Raw genomic sequence first — 25,389 nt, 5'->3', positions numbered from 1 at the left:
CAGGAATTGCGCTGACAGGAAACACCCTTTTGCTCTCACACTCGTATTTGTCGACAATAATATCTGACTGAGACCTGAGTAAAGCTTAAAATGTTTATTATAACTATTGTGCTCTAGTATGCAGTTAACATGCCACAATAAGAAGATGCCCAACACAAATACGGCCAGCATAGTAAGTAATCCCTAAATCATAAAAGTAGCTGTCATGATATTATACAGGGTAGACTAACCCCCTGCCCTTCTTCAGAAGCAAAGTGATATATATCAGAAGATCTCTGGGTGTTTGCAGCAGACCCCGTACCTTAGCACGTACAGATGAAAATTCTACATCTCAGGTGTATTTGCGATCTTCTCTTTGAAATCTCTCTCTCTAAGTGTGTATTTGCATGTCTGTCCATACCTATATGACAAAGAGTGTATGTTCCCAAACAACAGCTGCATTCTTGTGTTTTGTCTAGGTGCCAGAACAGAATAACAAGGGGCATTGTTGTTTGGCCTCGTCTATGGTGTTCAGACTAAATCCCAGGAAAGAACAGAACGGAAAGACGTCAGGTTCTGTGTGACAGTACAGCATGGCACAAGCAAAATACGTTTTTATAGTAACGTGCAAAAAGCAGAATGAGGCCTTTAACTTGCTCAGGCTAACATAGGGAAAATGACAATGGGATTGCACGGGACATATGACAGAGACTGGTGTAAGACTGTTCAGAGTGTATGTACCACAGGCTCTAAGTAACGAGAGAAAAGTCCAGGCTGAATCACCTGCCCTATCTTCTTTTAGGCCTTTTTCCTCATGCACTGAGCATAATCTTGGTGGAAAGGACAGACTGTATATTGGTATCGGAGTATGTTTTGTCTTTTTCTGCAACCACCCATCTCACACAATATACAGCTATTACAAATAGCAAAAGCACATTCACTTAAAATACCAATCTAATGGCTTTGCCAATGGTTGTTTTCTAGGCAGGACTTAAAAAGCTTGACAAAAAGAGCTGTATACTCACATATTTATGGCTGACTTTTTCTTTGAATCTTTTTCATACTTTTTTTTCATTTTACCCTCTAGTTTTCTTTTTCTTTTTTCTTTTTGATCTTTTTTCTTCTTCTTTTCCTTTTTTGATTTTCCCTTTTTGATGAGCTTGGATACAGGAACCTGTGCCAAAGCCTGCAACTGTTCATGCACGGCCTTTAGCTGTTGAAACAAATGCACAGTGCTGGCCAAACAAACCTCATAAGATTGTAAAGAAATGACAGCAACATTATCAGTCATCAAACTAACATCAATAGCGTTACCAAGGTTTGTGTGCTACCTTAGCTTTGACTAATCCAATGAGTAAGAAAAGCTGTTGCCTCAAAGTGATGAGTGAAGAGTAAGAATGAGACACCCTATTAAAATGAGCGAACAAATCACTAAAATAGATGCACTGTTTGATACATGGGCTGACATGTTAAATACATTTTTAATATGCATGAAATAAGAGCGATAGTGTTAAGGTGGAAAACGGGCGCTAATTAATGAATGTTGTTAACATATCTAGCTGAATGTGAATTCTAATTTAGATGGGAAGAAAAATTAACATGGGTTTAACTGCTGTCAGAAATAAAAACATCGAGCAGTGTACAATAGGGTTTAGCTGTGCTGAAAGTGCAAGTACGGCGTTTTAAGCTTTGAGTTTTAATCATGACTTTTCTCTTTTTCTTTTTACTTCCACACCAAGCAGGGTGATTTTAGGCAATTATCAGCTGGTGCAAATTATTAACATATGTACACTATGTGCAGCTGCACCATAGTTTATAGGAAAGGGATATAACACCAGTTCAATAAGAAGCATTGAGAAAGCACATATATTTACTGGCTACTGGCTTTGTTACTATTTTTTAGCGAAGCTGTACAGCATCAGTAAGAACATGTTTTGCCAATTCTGTGGAGTATCAGCCAAAGGAAAAAGAAAAGATACCATGTTGCAGCTGCTTCATTTCAAGTAAATTATAAAAATTAAATTGGAGCAGCACAGAAAAGCGTTTTTTATGTAAGGCGGAGGGGCTGACATTAATCTGCTGCTGCGCCTTTGGGGGGGAAAAGTTTAAAAGTTATTTTTTTTTAAAAAGGACTGAGCGGCACAGAGGAGCAGGTGAGGGGAGTGGGCACTGGAAAATAAAATAAAACAGAGGGAGGAGAGGAAAAGCAGGGTGAAAGCGACACAGTGGGTACTGGCAGAGAAGACCACGAGTGAGAGCAATATGGTGCGCGCAGGTGGGGCCGTTTGATGGGGGGCTGGGGTGGAGGGGGGGGAGAACAACACAAGAAAAACAGTAAATGGAACACGAGGGAGAGAGCTGAAAAGCATGCACTTTCTTGTGGTGCTTAACCAACCAAGAAAAAAAAAGTAGTCACCTAAAAGTAAGAACTGGGAGTATTAAAGTCAGTCAATCAAATGGATGATAAAAAGGCTACGCTCCGTGGGAGGGACAAACACAAGAAGAAGGCAAGCCATTGTATAAGCAGTACCTAAATTAGAGTGACTAAGCCAACCAATGGTAAGCAATAGGAGAGAATTAGCCCACAGTATGTTCTAGGGAAGCCCACAAAAAGTGTTTCGGAGGCGAGACGTAAATACACCCGCATGACACCAATACACATTCATCAGGTACACTTTAAAACAGTCACACAGTGCTATCAGAATTAACTGTGTTTACCTCCAGGGTCAGTTTAACAGTAAACTCAGTAAGATAAGTTAGGCTGTTATATGAAATAAAATTACATTTTCAACTTTTTTTAAATTTCCTTGAAAATGCTAATCACTGAAGATGGTTTAAATAAGCTTACTTGTTCTTGCAACTTTGCAAGGCGCTGAGCCCTCTCATCTTCTGAATCTTCAGATGAACTATTATCCGAGGAAGAGGATTTGCTGCTTTTAGTAAAAGGTGATGCCCTGCTAACTGCAGGAGGGTGATTCGGCTTGCTATATTGGATGGCTTCATCTGGAATTTTTGCAAACTGCATCTCAAAAAGCTCCTATATAAAATAAAAGAAATATTTTTGCAAAGATTCCACAGAATTCTTTTATACTAATTATTTAACGATGAGTAAGAAAATAACACGTCCGCCTATAGAAATTGCAATGGCTGAGGTGGTAACGCATTGCTGCAAGTTTTTAGTGCAATAGTTGGGATTATTATGCATTACGAGGTGGAGGGTGTGTTTTTGAAGACTGATGGTTTGACGCTGAAGGTGTCAAGCTCTCCTATCTTGGCTGTAATGCATTGGTGGGAGTATTACTGCAGTGCTGTAGAAATGTGTCCATGGGTGGAAGTGAACTTGTGGTATGGGCGAAGAGTAAGCTGTACTGCCCTGGAAATGATCTAGTCCCTGGTCTGCATGACAAAAGCAAAACCCAGTGAACTGAAGCCTCCATGGATGGACAGTCAGGCTGAAATTTTAAAGGAAGGGTGCAGGCCAGGGTGTTCGCTAAATCTGCTTGTGATGGGGTAGGCCTCTGGCTCCAGCCCACAGGCCATCTTTGCAAGGGCACAACACCACCTCCCCACAGCCAAAGCCTTTTGTTCCTGTCCTGGGAGCAAGTTCACATTTCATTCACCACCACTGTGCAAAATACAGATTTAGCGTCCAGGAGTTTTAGACAGAGCAATGGTGACCTGTTGAAAGTCATCCTTTCAAAAGCATTTATTAAAAATACCCAAAAATGTAAAGTAGTGGTTTCCTAGGCGAGATAACCGTTATTAAACTTATTATTGTATCCCAATGCATACCCACTGAACAGCCAACCCTGCTACATTGAAAAAAGCTGAAGTGCTAGTCACTGTAAGGACATGTTTAACAATAACCTTTACATGTCCTACTTGTAGATACCATTCATTCTGCCTCAATTGACAGTTAACACCTACTCAGGGGTCACTTATAAATATTTAACAGGAAGTTTTAGGCTTGTCAAAGAGGGGTTATTTTGGCAGGTCCGATTTGCAGTCAAAACCTGCGAGTGGACAGCAAACTATCCGCCCTCCCCCAAGAGGACCTCCTGATCACAGCTGGGGACATGAACAAGACAATGGACCAGGCGACAGACAGGCACCCAAACAGACCAAGCCACAACTCCAATAACAACAACAACACCCTGAAAGACCTATGCGTTAAACAGCATCTGGCAGACCCATGGAGGCTCCAACACCCGACAGCGCGCGAGTACACATTCTACTCACACCCACACAACTCCTACAGCAGGATTGACTACATACTGATGTCCAACACACACACGCACCTCATAGAAGAAACGGAAATAGCTCCAATCACCGTCTCGGACCACGCTCACATAACACTCACTCTAAGTGGGAAGCACAACGAAAACCCAACGAGGAGATGGAGGCTTAACGATGACATCCTCCAGAAAAGAGAGAACGTTAAAGAAATTGAAGCCACAATCAAAGAATACCTCGAACACAACGACAATGGCGAAGTAGGGAAAGACATCGTATGGGACGCCCTCAAAGCGACACTAAGGGGGAAATTGATAAACATCAAAGCCAGGATGAACAGAGGCAGAAACAAGAAAATCCTTGAGCTCGAGGAGGAAATAACAGCACTGGAGAGAGGTCACTGCGCAAACATAACGGACAAGAACACGCTCACCCTGCTCACAAAAAAGAAATACGAACTGAACAAGATCTTAAGCGAGAGGGCGGGATCCTGGCTGACGAAGTTCAAGTCAGTCAACCTATGCGCAGCAAACAAAGCATGGAAACAGCTGGCGTCCTACTTAAAGGCGAAACAGAGGCAGCACACGATAGCAGCAATAACAGATCGAGCGAACAAATCCCAAACAACTAACAAAGGAATACTAGAGGTCTTCAGACAATTCTACCAAGAGCTATACACTGAGGATCAAACCCTGAGCAAGGATGCAGGACTAGATCTGCTCAGTAACACTAACCTGCCGAAACTCAAGGAGGCGGAGAGGGAGTCGCTCGAAGCCGACATATCGGAAGAAGAGATTGGAACAGCCATATGCCAACTGAAACAGAACAAAGCGCCAGGACCGGACGGCTACTCCGCAGCATTCTACAAAACTTTCAGCGAACACATTAAAACGCTAATGGCACAAACGTACTCCACATGCATCCAGAACGGGAAGATGACGGAGTCCATGTGCGAGGCCAACATCACCATAATTCCCAAGGAGGGGAAAGACCCACAATATCCCCAGAACTACAGACCAATATCGCTAATAAATGTCGACTGCAAAATCTACGCGAAGGTCTTAGCCAATAGATTAAACAGCATTCTGCCAGACATCATCCATACCTCACAAGTGGGATACATTAAAAACAGACTATCGCAGGACAACACAAGGCTACTGTGCCATCTAATCAACCACACAGCAAGTAGCAACGAACAGGCGGTCATGATAGCGCTGGATGCGGAGAAAGCCTTCGACAGAGTTTCGTGGCCCTTCTTGAGGAACTGCATGGGAGCTTTTGGCCTGGGGGGGAAGTACACGGCAATGGTCATGGCCCTCTACAACAAACCGAAAGCAAAAATAGTGGTAAACGGGAGTGCATCCGAAACGCTCACGCTGGGAAGAGGCACCAGACAAGGATGCCCCCTTTCCCCCGGACTCTTCCTGCTCGCTCTAGAACCCCTGCTAGCCAGGATCAGGGACAACACAGATATAACAGGCGTCAAGCTCAAGAAGAAGACCGTCAAACTAGCGGCGTACGCAGACGACATCCTAATCACAACAGCAGACCCCTCCACGTCAATAAAAGCGCTGATGGCCACAATAGGAGAATACGCAGAAGCCTCAGGCTACAAACTCAACAAGGAGAAATCGGAGTGCAAGCCAATGAACGTCCACACCACAAGAGAAGTCCTAGGCGAATCCGGCCTGGCATGGCAGACGAAACCACTAAAATATCTAGGTCTCCACTTTGGGAGAGACCTTACATCAACGTTACAACACAACGAAGACCTCACGCTGAAAAAGATAAAAGAGGCTGGAGCTATGGTCACCAAAGTGCATAAGCTGGTGGGGGCGAATTGAAACCATCAAAATGATGATAACCCCAGCGATAAACTACACGGTAACAATGCTACCACTCCCAATGACAGAGACATTCCACAAGAAACTAGACCAACTCATAAACATCTTTCTATGGAAAAACAAAAAACCAAGGATAAGCCTACAAAAACTAAGATTGTCAAGGGACCTCGGAGGCCTTAACCTGGCGAACTTCAAGACATACCAAACGGCATGTCTGGCGAGACAGGGTATCGCCTGGATAGATGCCACACAAACGTACAAACCAGTATGGCTAGAGGTCGAACAAGACATCCTAGGAGGGCTCAAGCCAATAGCACTCCTAACAGCGAACCGGCACCCACTAAAAGCCAACGCCATACTAAAACACACGAGGGAGGCACTGCTGAAAGTGGACAGGCGCATGGCGCAGAAGCTGAAAAACACAGCATGGGAATCCATCTGGTTCAACACAAAAGTGACCTACCAGGGAGCGACACTGCATAATGACACATGGATCGAAAAAGGCATCAGCATCCCCAGCCAAACAGAAACCAAGCAAGGACCGCTGACGTTTCAGAACCTACAGCAGCTACATGACCTCCCAAACAAAGAGCTCTATAACTTCCTAAAGATCAAGACAGCAATAACAAAAGCCAACTTATGCAGAGGAGAGCCAGACATCATCAAATACCTGCAGCTCCTCAACTCAGCAGGTCACCAAACTGCAAAGATCTATAAGCTCCTGAGCCCATCCAACCTGGCGCAGAACAAGAAAGCCACTAATACATGGGAGACGCTCCTGGGCAGGCAACTGAATGAAATAGAACGAGCAAAAATGTGGAGCTCAGCGACAACAAACAAAGTCACCCCACAGCTAGCGCAAACAAAATATTGGCTACTCCACAAGGCCTACTGGACGCCATCCAAACTCCACAAGGTCGGCATCGCAGAATCAGACAAATGCTGGAACTGCCAGAAAGAAGAAGGCACCCTCGAACACCTCATCTTCACCTGCGTGAAAGTCAAGAGGTTCTGGACACAAATCAACACCTTCTTGAACGATATGCTCAAAACCGACCTAACAATCAGCTTCGTAAGCCTGGCTACAGAACACCTAACAGCGAACCTAAAAAGTCGAGAAGAGAGAGAACTCCTAGACCTACTCCTCACAGCAGCCCTTAAAATAATCCTAACGAACTGGAAGAACACAGCCAAAGCAAACTTTAAAACATGGATTAATTGGGTCACCTTCCTGAGAGGAGCAGACAACATCACAGGCAACTTCTCGAAAGAACATAAAGCCAAGCTACACATGTGGCGCCCACTCGATGACCACCTGAGGAAACCCCAATAACCCCCCCCCCCACCTCTCTCCCCCTCTCTCTCCTTTTTTTTCTTGTCCTCTTCCTCCCTTTCTTGCTTTGGAGGGAGAACAAACGGAAAGCGCGCGCATCCACAAATGGACTGTTATAGAAAGGACCGCTATTGTACGCCCACCTGTATATATATATTTTTGTATGGTCTTCTTTTGTACGCCAATAAAGTTTTTTTAAATAAAAAAAAAAACAAAAAAAACCTGCAGAGCCAAGATACTGGTGAGCCTGAAAACATGCTTTACAGTGTTGCTGCAGTGGACGGCACAATGAGTGCTGCAGTCCAGTGGAAGCATTTATTTTCTGGCCCTGGGTTCACTTGGTACAATAAACCAGCAACTTATAGGCAAATTAAACAAACCAATCAGACCTATACCTCTCATCTTGGTGAAAGTAGGAGAACAAGCACTTTGCCACTGGTTAGCATGGGTAAAGTGCACACAGTCCTACAGGCAGCAAAAATAGAGTTCAGTACCAAGGCAAAAAAAAAAAATGCGGTGGCTCTGCAAAAGGAAAAATTCCCACACAGGCCCTTCCCAGCCAAAACATAGGGTAGATTAACAATATCTTGATGGGCTTCTCTCCTCGGGCAGTTAAAAGTGGACAATTTGCCTCTTGCGCAGTGGCACTTGTCTAATTAATCTAAGCCCTTCTGAACCTATTTGTACCCCTCTATCAACATCCTACAGGGTCACTGGACTGGCCTATGGGGAACCCTGCTCCTCAATCGGTGATCCAATCTTAGCTAACTTATAGGTGCATCCCAGCACACAGATAGTTCCACCATGGCCAACAAGGTGTTATGGTCCATCTTGTCCCCTAAGTAAGACTGCTGTCCCCACTAGGAAAATATCTGCCCATAAGGACAGCAATTAACACAAGCCACTAAAAGCTGTCAGTATCAAGAGCCATGCCCCTGGCCATTCCCTGCCAGGCTAAGGTTCTAGTCTGGAGCCTTGGGCAGGCCTCACCTTTAGCTGGGGCTGCTGGCAAGGAGACCCTCCCTTTTTCTGGAGGTACGTCTGGCTGCTTAGATTTTTCAGAGTAGGGGCTACACCCTCAGATGGTAGACACTCATAACTGCCATCTTAGAAGTGGAATCCTTAGACTGACTTCTCAGCCCAAGATCTGTACCCTGCGACTGAACATGTGCCCGGCAGTCCAGGATTTCCAAGTGGGGAGTGGAAGGGGGGGGGGGAATCCAGCCCTCCTCTGTGTTGTGCAGGGGTCTGCCCAGGGCAGGTCTCCTGTCCTCGGTGTCTGACAGCACAGGTAGCACCGCTAGGTCAGAAGTGGCCTCTCCAGGGTCATTCTTGGGGTGCTCTTATCTCATAGATAATCCATGGTCTTCTGTTCCTCCCACTGTCGATTGCCTCTACCTCCTATCCATTATTATGCATCTAATACTCTGTAATCTCCATATGGAGACAGTATTCCTAGGAGGAATTGGGGGCCCCACTCAGGTATTCTTTCACCAGTGAAAGTTCATTGTCAAGGATGCAGTTAATGGCGCATTTGTGGACTGAATTGCCAGGGCCATTGAGTAGAAAAAGTCTAGGTTACCCTATATACCTCTGCTGGTATAGCCCGCTCTGGGGAAACCAGATTTTTGACCACAATGGTCTGGCTGGACAGGGTATCCTTCAGAGCAGTGACAGGGACCCCACTTCACTATAATCTAGTGAAAGTGAAGTTTCCCACCCTCAGGGACCACCAACTTACCTCCTGCACCCACTTCCCAACTAAGGGACACTAGGGGATGCTCTACCCTCTCTTCCTTGGAAAAACCTCCACCCAAGGCACATTGGCCACTCCTGTGGAGTGCCTACCTGTGAGTGGTTTCTTAGAATAGACAAAGTTCCTCCCTCACTTGTGCTCTGACTAGTAATAATCATAAAACTAGGGCAGGAAAAAAGGCACGCTGGGCTTCTACCATTCAGAACCTCACCTCTTCCGCACAGAAGGGATATGGAAATCCTTTCCCTCCAAACTATTTTGGGCCCTTTGGGGGAACGTCATTCTTTTACTCTGGCATCCCTTTGCCTCTGTCGAGGGAGATCTGAACCACCTTTGTTAGGTTCACTCCCAGATACTCTTTGGAATAATCTGGTACTGATCCAGAGTTCATCTTCCTTCACAAGTTCTCTGGGCACAGTGAGACTGGAATCAAGTAGGTGCTGCAAAACCTTATAAAACAATTACTCTGTATGTGCTCCTTCATGAACAAATTATAAAGCCAATCATAACCATTTACTTTGTTGCCCTTCACCCAACCATCAAGGGCAGACCTGATAAATTTATTAAGTCTACCCATGACTGCTGTAACTGATTCTGGCTATCCCTGAACTTTAGGCGATTTGTCTCTGGGAGCAGGATAAACTTCAAAACAAGGGCCTCCATCATGCGGGTGAATCTCAAGCTTTCAGCTTTCTCCAGCTCCAATACAGTATCATTCCCCATAGTTCGCCTATAGGCAAGCTCCCCTAATCCTCATCTAGGTCTCTGGGAACACACAAGCCCACCTCATAGGGCTCAAACCACTGGTCTATGTCATCCCCACCACAAGGCTAGGCAGCTGGTCTTTAGGTATGTGAGCCCTACAACCTCTCCTAAGCATTACACAGTTGCTGCCACCATCTTCACTGGACTCTGACCCATCTGGCTTTCAGGTTCAGTTCGGTGTGGCTCACATCATGAGCCAACATTTTTTCCGCTCCTAAGCCAACTTTTACTCGTCCAGGGCCCTTGAAGATGTGGTTTCAGATTTCCTTTTTCCCCATGGCCTGGGTGGCCAGTTACAGCTTCAAGGCCCTCTCTGCTTGCCAGTCCTCTATCTCTGGCTTGGCCAGGTTGTAGGAAGATGCTAAGCTCCCAGCTCTGGACAAGGCAGGGGGGGTCAGCCTCAAGTAGGTTTATCCCCCTCTTTCACTGCAGCCTCTATAGGGCCATCTTACTCTTCCTCCACCACTTCTTCCTCCTCTGCTCCATCCTCCTCTAGCTCCTGTGTGCCAGCCTGTCGCAGACTGACCTCCACCCAAGCTCTGAAGACTATTTGGTACTCCATTTTCTTGGCCCTTTTCGCCAGATGCAACCCGCTCTCCTTGCTCAGCTTCTTCAGTTCTGCTATGTGGAGGCTCTCAATGTTGCTCAGATCCACTCCCATTCTCTGAATCACAGGTGCACAAACCCAGAGGATAGGATGGAAATGAGGAAAAAATAGAAAAATAGACCATCAAAAACCAGAAGTCAATTTAAAAAATAAAAGTACATTTTGGTGTCAGATTCCTACGGGAGTTTTAATTTTAACTTAAAGCACTGAGCAATACTGCAATAACACAAGTCCTGACTTCCACTGCTGAACACCACTGTAAGAATCGGGTTAATATTTAAGGGTTTAAGTATCCACCTCAAGTAATAATCGCAGTCCTTGTAAGGGTGAGCCACTAAAGTTATGGAATAAACCGGAGCATAGACCCCTGGTTGCTATGGCACAAAGCAGGAAGGCTTAATTTAGAGGCAATGTGTAAAGTATTTATGCAGTACTAAAGCAGAAATAAAGTTAAAATGCAAAAGAGAAATCCCAAAACAACTTAGAAAAATAAAGTAAACTGTATTAAAGAAATTGACACAAAAGTGACAAAAAAACAATAAGGAGAACCAGAGATATTAATTTTTTAATTTAAAATAGAGATAGCTCCAAGAAGTACAACATGCCAATGAAAGTCAATGGGTGCACTAGAACACCTCTAGGCAAAATTTGATAAAAACCACGATGGAATGCAGGTCAGATACTCTAACCAGTTCCTTCCTGTTCAAAGATTTTACCTTCTAAGTTCCAATCCACCACATAGGTACACTTCTAAAGCCCCTCTGGGCGGCAAGTAACGGGAAGCAAGCAAAGTCAAACAGGAGGGTCCAGCCCAGGTCCAGTTATTAATGGTCAGCTGGGAAGTTGCAGGAAAAGGCTTCTTATAGCTTGTTGTGTACCTGTAGCTTTAAGAGGAGATCAGTCTTTTGACCCTTGGAGTATACGTCTTTGTCCTGGGTACAGGAGGGAGAGAAATTCTTCAAGGCTCTTCTCAGGTCTCGGAAAGCTTATTTAGTCCTCTATCTATCCTGCAGGGGTCCCGCGGTGTTCTGACATAGGTGCCTAGAGAAGCCACATTTATGCCTGGCATGACTTAGTGGGTCGGAATAATCCCTGGGCACATTCTAATCAACGAGGTTAAGATTCCTTTGGATAACCCTGCGCACTTTGGGCATTTTCAAGATCGGACAGTTTCCAGCCAAACTAAATTTGGAATTGGAGAGCTGGGGGTGTGTGTAGGGAGTGCACTATGGTAATTCTAGTATCCTCTAACAGCCAACACTAACATCCAGTTTTAGGCAGTCCCTGCCTGTACCCCCAACAAACTCTGGTAGAAAAAAGCTGAACTTTCAGCAACCAGACGGTAGATACACACAAGTTGTTCTAGCATTTTATTTCTCTCCATTGAAGTGTGTCCCTAATGACACATGAAAAACCCCAGAAGACCTGTCCAACAGGTCTTGACACAGCAGCAGGATCTGACACACTGATGTCAACAAGAGGCCACTGTGATGGAGGCAGGCCTGACTGGAGGGACAGAAAAATTGTGCAGGCTTGGCTGTTAGCTATATCTGCTTGTGATAGGGTAGGCTTCTCTGAAGTTAATCAAGTCCTTGGGCCCAGCCCACAATCCACCCCCAGAAATACTAATTACTGTCTGGTAGAAGGGAGAGAACAAAATGCAGATTTAGTTTCCAGGGGCTTCAGGCAGGGCAAAGCTGGCCTTTTAAAAGCCATCTTTCCAAAACATTTATTACAAATCCAACTTCAACAGTAAATTGGGCTTGTTATAAATATTTCGAAAGGTCCAAAATTTAAATGTGCATCCATTTCATATGCGTAGATAACGTGTATTAATCTTAACATTGTATAACCTACAATGAAAAAGAGCTGTGAGGTGCTAGTCAATGTAAGGACATGTTTACCATTAACCTTCATATGTCGTACTTTTGAAGGCCATGTACCCTGCCTTAATGGGCAGTAAGGCCTACTTAGGGGATGTCACAAATATTTAAAAGGACAGTTTAATCCTGCCAAAAAGGGGTTATTTTGGCAGGTCGAATTTGCTTTTAAAACCAGCACAGTCAGGCTACTGAAGGGGCCAGAGACCCGCTTTACGATGCTATGGCAGTGGATGGCATGAATACTGCAGTCCACTGGCAGCATTTAATTTACTGACTGGTTACATTTGCTACAATCTACTAAGGACTTTTAGGCAAATTAAATGCGCCAATCAGATGTATACCAATTTCATAATGTTGAAATTATGAGCACAAGCACTTTACCACTGGTTAGCAGGGGTAAAGTGTACAGAGTTCTAAAGCAAGCAAAAATAGGGTTAAGCAAAAAGAAAAAAAAACAAAAAAAAACATTTGGGCTGACTCTGCAGAAAAGACAAATTTCCAACAGCAGTGGGCAGTAACCAGTTCAGAAATCAGGTTCAGAAATCACACCATGAATGGTGTTTCAAATAGGAAAGGTGGGTTGCGAAAGCATAAATGCACCCACAGCGGCCATGAAGTCATTGACTGAAGACACCACCAGACCCTACTGTGCAAGGGGCAATGGAAATATCAAGAAGCCGGAGGGGTGAAATGTAAAAGGGTTAATGCCTTCCATCTCACACCACTACACAAATTTGTTCCAGAGGAATGGCCAAACTGATTTCGCAGCAGGCTTCCTGGATGCTAAGCTGATGATTGCAACATTGTTAGTAAGGCCAAAGGAGTATAGTTGGCATTGCCTAATATTCACTTATGCAATCACAATTTCTAGGGACTGGGGTGAAGGACCAGACCATCCTTCTGGGAAAAAAGGTCCGATCTGCATGGGAGGGAAAAAGGTGGTTAAATGCTGATTGCCAAAAGAACTTCACCCTGGATGGAGTTATCAGAATCAGCCGTGCCTGATCCTCCTGTACTTTCCACAGTACTTAGGACAGTAAGGGCATCAGCAAGAAGGCGAACAGCAGCCCCTGATACAGGGAAGGCCTCTCCCACATAACCGTACCTCAGGAAGCGAATGGGATGAATGGGTCATAATAGAGAACACTTCCTATTCCAGCTTATGAAGAACAGGTGTATGCAAGAGAACCCTAATGTAGAGAATATTGTCTCCGTTGCCTCAGGAAGTAACTCTTACTTATGGGCCTCAAGCCAGAGAGGACGCAGAGTATTCGCTTTCACACTGAGGGAGCCTGGGAGATGGGCCACCACTGGGAAGACTCCTTTGCTCATGTCTACAGGTGAATTGCTTCCTAAAATACTATCCATAAACTGACATACCCCTATTTATCGATATAAAGGATGGTAATGATGTTATCTGATAGAATCTCAATGTTGGTCCGTAAGATGGAAGGGACCTTCATGGAAGACTATGTACATTTATGTGTAGACACTGTGCTGACAGATCAAAGGCCCCACGTCATCAGGTTGCTAAAGTGAGCCCCCTAGCACCAGCAAGGAGGCATCTGTGACCACTGTAGCCCTAGGTTGCGGAGGGCTGAATGAGCCACACCGCAGAAGGTTTAACTGGTTCACCCACCAATGCAGATCCTAATGCATGGAGTGGAAAAGCTGCACTACAGCGGAGGGAATACACTGGTGTTGCAGCCAAGGACTCCTAAAACACCACCACTGAATGCTTCTCATCCTCAGGGAGGCAGCAACAGTATGTACAAAAGCCATGAGTCCCAGGAGGAAAATAACTGCAGGACTGAGAAGCAGGTTTGAGTCAGAAACACAGAACCATTGCCCGGAAAATCCACAACTCTCCAACAAGGAGTAAATACCTTCATAAGGGTTGTGCAGAACAGTGCCCGAATAAAGGTCAGCTCTGTGTGGGAATGAGGCAAGGCTTCTGAATGTTCAACCCTGCACACGTTCAGGAAGGACCTCAAGATCTGGCTCTTCGACTAATCCGGAGCTGCCCCCTCCCTCCCCCACCCTCCCCCCTCCCCCCCCCCCCCCCCAGTGCCATGAGACCCTCACGGGTGAGTAGTACTCTTTATAAACCCCAGATTGAATGAATGTTGAGAGACAAGCCAAGGTTAAGGAGGAAGTCCATTGCCTACTGGATAGGTTTGTAAACCAGTGTTAGGGACGCTGCCTTCACCAGCCAGTCATGAAAGTACAGGAATAAACTCCCCCGATCTCCACAGTAAAGTTGCCATGATCACCTGTACCTTTGTAAAGACATGTGAGAGTGCATTCTGTCCAAAAAGGAGGCCTGCAAACTGAAAATGTTGAGACCTCACCTTGAAGCACAACTAGCTCTCCTACACATGGAGGATTGAGATGAAAGTAAGCATGCTTGAGGTACTGGGACACAAACTAATCTGAATTCAAGGCCATTAGGAACGGGCTCAGGAACACAATTTTGAACTTTTCCAGCCAGATAAACAGGGTCTGAAGTTGGCGGTCAAGACAAACCTCAAGTATCTGTCCATCTTGGAGATCAAGAACAAACCGAGTACAATGGTGCACCCCTCTCTTTCAGAGGCACCAAGTCTATGGCCCCTTTGTTCTGTAAAACAAGGACTTTCACCTTCAGGATTGAGGCATGAGCCAGCAAGTATTCCCTGAAGGAAGGAGGTGGTTTGGTGTAATGGACAGAAAAGGCAGGGTACAGTCCTGCCAGAGCCACGGTACAGTTGTGACGAGGAGGAGTTAGACGGGCTTGGAAGCAGCAGAACCTGCAGATGGTAGTGGGGATGCCCTCTGGAATCTCTGTATCTTTGTACAGGCTGAGTCATCTGCTGCCCTTTTAAGGACAAATGCAAAAACAACAGTTGATGGACAGAATGCAGAACAATGTCATACATTCACCCCAGTACAGAGATCTGGGCCTAAATCCATCGTTTTTTTGCTCACCACACCACCCAAATTCAGACATGGCCATTTGCAAATCAGCCTTGACCCTGTGCCTCATGGGAACAGTCCAGCCCGAACTGCCAAGCCATGTCTTCCTTGGACCGGAATCAAGCATCCTAGGACCGGTTTCTGGCTATCAGCCGTCTTCAGCCAGGATAGCTTGACTCCAGTGGTGTGGAGAGCACGGGACTCACGTCTGAGCATACCCGTCCCACTCGGGTGACAAATGCAAAAACAACAGTTGATGGACAGAATGCAGAACAATGTCATACATTCACCCCAGTACAGAGATCTGGGCCTAAATCCATCGTTTTTTTGCTCACCACACCACCCCAATTCAGACATGGCCATTTGCAAATCAGCCTTGACCCTGTGCCTCATGGGAACAGTCCAGCCTGAACTGCCAAGCCATGTCTTCCTTGGACCGGAATCAAGCATCCTAGGACCGGTTTCTGGCTATCAGCCGTCTTCAGCCAGGATAGCTTGACTCCAGTGGTGTGGAGAGCACGGGACTCACGTCTGAGCATACCCGTCCCACTCGGGTGACAAATGCAAAAACAACAGTTGATGGACAGAATGCAGAACAATGTCATACATTCACCCCAGTACAGAGATCTGGGCCTAAATCCATCGTTTTTTTGCTCACCACACCACCCCAATTCAGACATGGCCATTTGCAAATCAGCCTTGACCCTGTGCTTCATGGGAACAGTCCAGCCCGAACTGCCAAGCCATGTCTTCCTTGGACCGGAATCAAGCATCCTAGGACCGGTTTCTGGCTATCAGCCGTCTTCAGCCAGGATAGCTTGATTCCAGTGGTGTGGAGAGCACGGGACTCACGTCTGAGCATACCCGCCCCACTCGGGGTGACAAATGCAAAAACAACAGTTGATGGACAGAATGCAGAACAATGTCATACATTCACCCCAGTACAGAGATCTGGGCCTAAATCCATCGTTTTTTTGCTCACAATGTATGACATTGTATGACATTGTTCTACATTCTGTCCATCAACTGTGTTTTTTGCAATTTTCACCCCGAGTGGGCTGGGTATGCTCAGACGTGAGTCCCAGGCTCTCCACACCACTGGAGTCAAGCTATCCAGGCTGATGAAGGCTGATAGCCAGAAACCGGTCCTTGGATGCTTGATTCCGGCCTGGGAAAGACATGGCTTGGTAGTTCGGACTGGACTGTTCCCATGAGGCACAGGGTCAGAGCTGATTTGCATATAGCCAGTGTCTAACCCAGGGTGGTGTGGAGTGCAAAAAACGATGGATTTAGGCCCAGATCCTTGTACTGGGGTGAATGTATGACATTGTTCTACATTCTGTCCATCAACTGTGTTTTTTGCAATTTTCACCCCGAGTGGGCTGGGTATGCTCAGACGTGAGTCCCAGGCTCTCCAAACCACTGGAGTCAAGCTATCCAGGCTGATGAAGGCTGATAGCCAGAAACCGGTCCTTGGATGCTTGATTCCGGTTTGGGAAAGACATGGCTTGGTAGTTCGGACTGGACTGTTCCCATGAGGCACAGGGTCAGAGCTGATTTGCATATAGCCAGTGTCTAACCCAGGGTGGTGTGGAGTGCAAAAAATGATGGATTTAGGCCCAGGTCCTTGTACTGGGGTGAATGTATGACATTGTTCTACATTCTGTCCATCAACTGTGTTTTTTGCAATTTTCACCCCGAGTGGGCTGGGTATGCTCAGACGTGAGTCCCAGGCTCTCCACACCACTGGAGTCAAGCTATCCAGGCTGATGAAGGCTGATAGCCAGAAACCGGTCCTTGGATGCTTGATTCCGGTCTGGGAAAGACATGGCTTGGTAGTTCGGACTGGACTGTTCCCATGAGGCACAGGGTCAGAGCTGATTTGCATATAGCCAGTGTCTAACCCAGGGTGGTGTGGAGTGCAAAAAACCATGGATTTAGGCCCAGATCCTTGTACTGGGGTGAATGTATGACATTGTTCTACATTCTGTCCATCAACTGTGTTTTTTGCCCTTTTAAGGACGGCACATTCCTAAAATAACCATGGAAAGCCCAATATTGCTGGACTAAAGTACAGTGTTGGACAGTCCTATGGAATAAACCATATCCTAGTTTTTCCAATATTCCAACGAAGAGTCATTTTTCTTCCTGAAAAGCTGTTCAAAATCAAAGGGCATGTCAAGTCAAGTCAAGTCAAGAAATTTATATAGCGCGCTACATACCCAGAGGGTCTCAAGGCGCTTGAGGAGGGGTGGGGAATTACTTCTCGAATATCCAGGTTTTAAGTTGTTTTCTGAATGCTAGGTGGTTTTGAGTGAGGCGAAGGTGCAAGGGAAGTGAGTTCCAGGTTTTGGCCGCTAGGTAGGAGAATGATCTTCCTCCCATGGTGGTTTTGCTGACGCGGGGAACAGCAGCGAGGGCTTGGTTGGAAGAGCGCAGCTGGCGGGAGGGGGTGTAGAAGGAAAGACGTGTATTGAGGCAATCGGGTCCAAGTTCGTAGAGAGCTTTGTGTGCGTGGGTGAGGAGGCGGAAAGTTATCCTCTTATTGACGGGGAGCCAGTGGAGGTTTTTCAGGTGAGCAGAAATGTATTCTTTGCGCGGGATGTCTAGTATGAGTCTGGCTGATGCGTTCTGGATGCGTTGGAGTTTTTTCTGAAGTTTTGCGGTGGTACCGGCGTAAAGGGTGTTTCCGTAGTCCAGGCGGCTTGTGACCAGTGGGTGGGTGACCGTTTTTCTAGTTTCGGTGGGGATCCAGCGAAATGTTTTTTTGAGCATGCGAAGAATGTTGAAGCAAGATGAAGAGACGGCGTTGACTTGTCTGGTCATCGAGAGTGAGGAGTCCAGGATGACGCCTAGGTTCCGTGCGTGATCCGTCGGGATGGGTGCTTTTCCAAGGGCTTCTGGCCACCAAGAGTCGTCCCAGGCGGAGGGGGAGGTGCCTAAGATAAAGACTTCTGTTTTGTCTGAATTCAGTTTCAGACGGCTATGCTTCATCCATTCGGCTACCTCTTTCATTCCTTCATGAAGGTTGGTTTTGGCGGTGTTTGGGTCTTTGGTGAGTGAGAGGATCAGTCGAGTGTCATCGGCGCAGGAGATGATGTTGAGGTTGTGTTGGCGTGCGATGGTCGCGAGGGGGCTCATGTATACGTTGAAGAGGGTGGGGCTGAGTGAAGATCCTTGTGGCACGCCGCAGATGACTTCAGTGGCCTCTGACTTGAATGGTGGGAGGCGTACTCTCTGAGTTCTTCCGGCAAGGAATGAGGTGATCCATTCCAGTGCTATTCCTTGGATTCCGATGTTTGAGTCGTTGTAACAGGGTGTTATGACAGACTGTGTCGAAGGCTGCGGAGAGGTCGAGGAGGATGAGGGCGACTGTGTCTCCATTGTCCAGTAGAGTTCGGATGTTGTCTGTTGCTGCGATGAGTGCGGTCTCAGTACTGTGTTTGGCTCGGAAGCCGGACTGTGAGGAGTCGAGGGATTTGTTGGCTTCGAGGAAGGCGGCGAGTTGGTTGTCGACAGCTTTCTCGATGACTTTGGCCGGGAATGGAAGGAGCGAGATGGGGCAGTAGTTTTTGAGTTCGGAGGGGTCAGCTGTGGGTTTTTTCAGAAGGGCGCTGAGTTCGGCGTGTTTCCAGCTTTCTGGGAAGGTGCCGGAGTTGAGGGAGCAGTTGATGACGTCTCGGAGGTGTGGTGCTATGATGGAGTCTGCTTTGTTGAAGATGTGGTGAGGGCATGGGTCTGTGGGGGATCCTGAGTGGATGGAGTTTATCAGGCGGATGGTGTCTTCAATGGAGATTGGGTTCCAGTCATTGAGGATGTTCAAGGGGGGTGAAGGTGCGGCTGAGGGTTGGGTGGGTTGGTCTTCGGGTTGGTTGCCAAAGCTGTTGTGGATGTCAGCGATTTTGTCGTGGAAGAACGAAGCTAGGGAGTCGCAAAGGGTTTGAGAGGGGGTGATGTCGTTGGAGTTGGCAGTGGGGTTGGAAAACTCTTTGACGATGTTGAATAATTCCTTGCTGTTGTGGGCGTTTTTGTCTAGTCGGTCTTTGAATGCGGTTTTCTTGGCAGTCCGGATCAATTGGTGGTGTATGCGGTGGCGTTTTTGAAGGCGTCCCTGGTGTTAGGGTCTTTTTTCCAGGCCTTCTCAAGGGAGCGACAGAGTTTCTTGGATTTCTTAAGATCCTCGTTGAACCAGGGGGCGTTTTTGCTGCCTAGTTTGATTTGACGTTTTTTCAAAGGTGCTAGGTTGTCGGCGGTGTTGGTTAGCCATTGAGTGAGGTTGATGGCTGCTTGGTTGGGGTTCGATGAGTGGGCAGGGGGGTTATGAAGAAGCGATGTGGAGATCTGGTCGATTGTGATTTTGTTCCAGTTTCTTCGCAGGGTAGGTTGAGGGTGGTTGTGGGTTATGGTCTTATTGTAAACAAAGTGAATGCAGCTGTGGTCCGTCCATTGGAGAACTGTGGAGTGACTGAAGGAAATATGTTTGCTGGAGGTGAAGATAGGGTCGAGAGTGTGTCCTGCGTGGTGTGTGGGGGTATTAACAAGTTGTTTGAGTCCGAGGTTGGCGAGATTGTCCAGAAGGGTGGTGGCGTTGCTGTCGTTGCTCTTTGCCAGGTGAAAATTGAGGTCTCCCAATAGAATGTAGTCCTCGGAGGAGAGGGCGTGTTGGGTGATAAAATCAGTGATGTCTTCAGTGAATTGTGCACGGGGTCCTGGTGGCCTGTAGAGGAGGGTGCCTCTGAGTGTGGTCTTGGGGTCGGTGTGGATCTGGAAGTGAAGGTGTTTGGCGCTAGAGAGGTTGACGTCCGAGCTGGTTGTGATGCGGAAGGAGTTCTTATGGACGATGGCGATGCCTCCTCCTGTTTGGTTGGTGCGATCTTTTCGGATGATCTTGTAGCCTTCCGGGATGGCTATGGCGATGTCTGGGGCTGAAGAGGCGTTCATCCAAGTCTCAGTTAGGAAGGCGACGTCTGGAGAGGTGGTGTCTAGTAGATTCCAAAGGTTGATGGCGTGGCTGTGGACCGATCGAGTGTTGAGTAAGATGCATTTTAGGTAGTTGGCGTCAGGTCTATGTTTGGTGTTAGTGGATGAGGAATTGGTTTTTGTGCCGTCTAACTTGCAGGAGTTGCATGTGAAGGGTCCATGGGTGTGTCCGGGTGCGGCTTGGGCGCAGTTGGGGAGTCGGCCGGGGTTAAGTGCAAGGAGGGAGGAGGAATCGTATGTAATGCGGGTGGGCTGGGCCTTACGGGAACCAGGGGGTCTGGCGCTGGGCGCGGTCTCGGCGCGGACGGGCGTAGACGGGCTTACCTTTGGCGCACCTTCGGCGCGGCCGTAGCGCGTGGACGCTGCGCGTTGGGTCATCAACCTTAAATGGATAGTGGAGGGGGCGGAGCGTCAGCAGCTGGGAGGCGTTAGCGGGGAGGAGGGGCGGGCCAGGGAAGAGGCATCAAAACAAAATGGAGGTCAAAGGGGGGGCGAGGCAGGGGCAGCAAAACAACTGTGATACCGAGTGCAGCTAAAGTCTCACCAGGCACTTCTAAGACTCAGCAATGTCGCGCTTCTCCTAACAACAATGCAAGCGGCACTATGGTAGCGCTATATATTGTAATATGCAGGCGACGCGATGTAGATCTAATACCAGTCACAAAAGCACAATTCAAGCACAATGACAAATGCCAAAACGATACCACTGGATTTCTAATGCGTGGCGCGATATTGCAGGCTGCTTCCAAAGGTGCGATCAGCAGATGAATGCAGCGTGAGGTCTGGGAGCTGAGGGGGAGCGACCGATCCGGAGCGAGTCCAGGCGGTCACAAGTGAATCCCAGGCAGCTCACGAAAGTCCAAAAGAACGCATTCCAAGCACGCCAATGTAATATGAAAGATGCATCGACAGCCTTAGCAATGGTGTTTGCGGAGTCAAAGCCAGCCTTTAGGAGCTGTTTGGATACATCTAGGAAATGGCTCATCAGGTCACAGAATGGCATCTTCATGGGGCCTGTCATACTGACAATGTTAAGTTTCACATATTCCCAAAAAGCATAGACGTTCTGGCTTAAAAGACAGGTAGCATTTTCCATACAAAGCCAAACTGCCAGAGACAAAGACATTGCATCCCATGTCATCAATATATGGGATGCCCTGTACAGGGAAAGCCACATGAAAACCATTGGGGTTCTGCTTTGAATACAAATATTTGAACCAACCGACACTCTGGTGATGGATGGGAGCTTGAAATGGTCCTATGGGGTCTGGTGATCGAACTGCGGATTTCAGGCCCAAAATGTTTTTTTCATATGCAGTGATTACAGGGTCTAGAAGAGTCTCATTAAATGTAAACAAGAAGTATACAGAAGCATTGGAGAATGTTTAGATTTTTGTCAGATTGTTAGATTCCACTGCCATAAGAAGAGTCAATTCTGAGGCTTGCAGTCAATGTTCCAAAAGATGAAACTACCTCTGCAACAGGGCCAGAGGGGTAGGAATTGTCCCCATCCGGTGAAGTATCTAGGTCACTGGCATTTTGTTAGTCCAAGTAGATGCTGATATCAGCACTGTAAGATGGCTGGAGCGGTCAGCCTCCAATTCATTATCCTCCATCCATCCATAGTCTTTCCCCTCCACATAAAAGGCATCAGAATCTCCGTACCCTGGGGATGGTCACACAAAAGGGTTTATCAAAAAAATTGGCCTTGGCCTGCTCCTTTGCAACACAGGGTAGAGGTTCCCCTACTGACTCACTGGTCGGAGTCAGATTTAAGGCTGGCATTGCCATGAAAACTGGCACTGAAGAAGGACCTGTGGAACATGGATCGGGACCCTAGCCAGTTTCAACTTCAGCACAGACGCTAGCCAACAGAGGTAAGGCATAAGGGTCAGAGCTGTTAGAGTCACCAGGCCAGCAGGAATAGATCTCCATTGGGAAGTAGCCCAAGGGTTGCACAGAAGCGCTAAAAAGAACCAGCACTGCTAGCTGGAATGGCTCAACTTGTGGGGGTTGGGAGTATGGGTTGCAGTTGACTGAAAACCTGGAAGACTTTGGTCGCCAGACATCGAGGCAGAGTCCGGCATAGGGAAACGGCATTAAGGCCCCAAAAGGTCTCAGGAACAGGACATATTCTTCAAGGAAGAAGGTGGCAGTCACTTGCTAGGGTTTTTTGTGGGAAGTTCTCCTAGGATAACCTGGATGGAGATTTACCTTTGGGAGAGGAAGTTTGCTTGGGAGTCTAGCTGCAGGTCTTAGCCACACAAAAAAATAAACCCTGCCCACCACTACTCCCCTCCTGGCCTTCAGGTGTACAGAGTTGCAAGAGTAGCAGTCACAGTGTCATTTCCTGACCCCAAATATCACATACAACCATAGTGGCGGTCAAAAAAGCACTACTACTTCTTGCAGCACCATCTGCAAGGTTTGAAAGCAGAAGCCCTTTGCAGAACCATTTGACCTTGTAGCTGTTGAAAATTAAAGGATTTATTGGTTAGATACCAAGAGAGAGCTTCTGATCTTGCAAATGAGATGCAGAAAAACAGGACTGGACACCGTTGTGTTGGCTGGTGCTTAATATGCTATGGTAAAAGCAAAAGGAACAAATGATGGCCGGAATGCTGAACAATGCAAACATTCATCCCCAGTCACAAAGACACTCTGGTGTCATCACATCCAGAGGCAAAGTTACAGCTGGCGCCATGAGGAGCACCAAGCGGTTCGGGCGAGTGAGTAGGTGCTAGGGAAAAGGTTTTCTAGACCAATCTAAAGCCTGGAAGATAAGGGAGATGCATTAATCAGAATTAGCCGTACTTCAGTCAAAATCTGCACCACCTGAAAATGATCATCATAGCCATTATTTCAGAAGTAATCACTTGCTAAAATATGGCACTCCTCCTTTAGGACCTGTCTTGCCTGCAAGACCAGTCCCAACAGCAGTAGTCTGCATTTTGGATCAAATGTCTTTACTGGTCACCTGGAGCTCTTATTGATTTCCTCCTTGGATGAATGAATGAATATTACATTTGTAAAGTGCTAACTTAGCCCACGGGCGTCAAGGTGTTGCGGAAGGTCTGTTGTACAGAAATAAAATAAAATGCTCAGACTGATGTCTGTGTAAAAAGCCAAGTTTTTAAGGCCTTGCGGAAGAGAGAGTGGGACACCTGACCAGAGAGATTGTCAGGGAGAGAGTTCCAAAGCCTAGCAGCGGCACAGGCGAAAGCCCTTCCTCCCCATCTAGTCTTCTTAAACCTCGAAACAATTAGTAGATTCTTACTTGCTGACCTAAGCTGCGCAGTGGGAACATAGCGCTGAAATAGTGCTTTAATGGCCTCAGGGCCTAGGCCATGATAGGCATTATGGGTCAGGCATAGGGTCCTAAAGAGAATTCTACGGTCCAGAGGAAGCCAGTGCAGCGTGATGAGGGATGCCGAAACTGCATGGTATTTCAGAAGATCCATCACCAGCCTGGCTGCAGCATTCTGCAGCAGCTGAAAACGACGCACCAGGCCTTTGTTAATGCCCAAATAGAGGGCATTACAATAGGCTAGTCTGGACATTACCATGGCAATAACAACCTGTTTTCAAGAGGCAAACTAAAGGAACTGGGAAATTTTTCTGAGGATCCTGATTATCCTAAAACAAGTGGACACTGTTCTACTAATCTGCAAACTCAGAGAGAGAGAGAGAGAGAATTGTCCACTATGACTCCTAGATTTTTCCAATGGGATACGGGGCAGGGACCGCTGCTAAGCGTATCAGGTCATTAATCATTGGACCCGATGTCATGTTGGTTACCAAATATCAAGACCTCAGTCTTTTCCCCATTGAATTTAAGATAGTTTTTAACCATCCGAGAGGAAACTGTCTTCATGCAATTAAAAAAATTTGTGGCGGATTCCCCAATACTGTGGGTGATGGACACCATTATTTGAGTGTCGTCAGCGTAGGACAACACCTCCAGCCCAAAGGATCTCACGACCTTAGCCAGCGGGGCAACGTACATATTAAAAATTGTCGGGCTCAGGGAGTAGCCCTGTGGAACTCCGCATAACAAGGAATTTGGAGCAGAGTTGAATGGACCCATTTTTACTGTCTGTGCCCGATCACTGAGAAAGGATGCAAGAAGCCCAAGGGACGTGCCCCCGATCCCTATCTCCTTGATACGTTCCACCAGCCTCAAAGGAGATAGGTATCAAAAGCTGCGGTGAGGTCAAGCAGAACCAGCAGTGTGGTGTGCCCTGCATCAACCTGGGTGTAGGAAGGTGGATACCTGACTATGGTTACCCCCAACTTTTTGCCCAGTGTTTAGCTGGTTTTCGACTTAGTTGGCCTGGGATCCTGCTATTCAGGACACCAGGCTATCTGCTCTCTCTGTAAAATGGACTCCATGTACTGTAGGTACATACCAAATTGGATATTGGGTCACCTTTGTGAGTCCCTGTATAGTGTACCATAGGTACCCAGGGCATAGGTGCACCCAAAGCCTACCAGGGGCTGCAGCATATATTATGCCACCCCTGGCTGGCCACCTAAATTGACACAACTGGCTGATCACCCAGCTGGGGCAAGGTCGTGTAATCACCCCTTGCTTAGGTATAGTATCCCTATACCTACCTTATATATAGACACATAGGGCCAGATGTAGGAGCCCTAATACCGGTCGGAAACAGCCGATTTCGGCCGTTTCCGACCGGTATTAGGGTTTTCAGATGTAGGGGCATGTTATTTTAAGAATCTGTAATTTTACAGATTCAGTAAATATACCGATTCAGTAAAATACCGAATCGGTATATTTACCGAATCGGTAAATCCATATGTAGCTGACACTCCTAAGAGTGCCACAGGCCCTTAAAAGTCGGTATTTTACCACACAATTCTATTGTGTGGTAAAATACCGAATTCAGGTGTGCATGCACATCTGTGCATGCACACCTGCGCCATGTGACACACTGACATGCCTTTAGGGCATGTATGTGTGCCACATGTCACACAAGCCTGTACTTGGGGTGCTAGAGGGTGTCAAAGGGACACCCCCTGCACCCTTGCAGGAT

At 46.9% G+C, this 25,389-nt stretch overlaps 1 protein-coding gene across 7 annotated transcripts in view; it reads right to left on the bottom strand.

Moving 5' to 3' along the window:
* BRDT (bromodomain testis associated) overlaps nt 1-25,389 on the bottom strand; it is a 2,808,714-nt gene that overhangs the window by 1,525,879 nt on the left and 1,257,446 nt on the right. For all 7 annotated transcript variants that reach the window (XM_078646309.1, XM_078646320.1, XM_078646312.1 and 4 more), the window contains 2 exons: nt 2,828-3,016; nt 1,005-1,192 (listed from right to left, as the gene is read on the bottom strand). In XM_078646309.1, coding sequence (XP_078502435.1) covers nt 1,005-1,192; nt 2,828-3,016 — 377 coding nt within the window. The remainder of the gene's footprint in view (nt 1-1,004; nt 1,193-2,827; nt 3,017-25,389) is intronic.

Source organism: Lissotriton helveticus, chromosome 1_1, assembly GCF_964261635.1.
Source record: "Lissotriton helveticus chromosome 1_1, aLisHel1.1, whole genome shotgun sequence".
In the NCBI taxonomy this organism is placed as follows: Eukaryota; Metazoa; Chordata; class Amphibia; order Caudata; family Salamandridae; genus Lissotriton; species Lissotriton helveticus.
The sequence above is the reverse complement of the archived record's forward strand: the minus strand, read 5'-3'. Positions and strand labels throughout refer to the sequence as shown.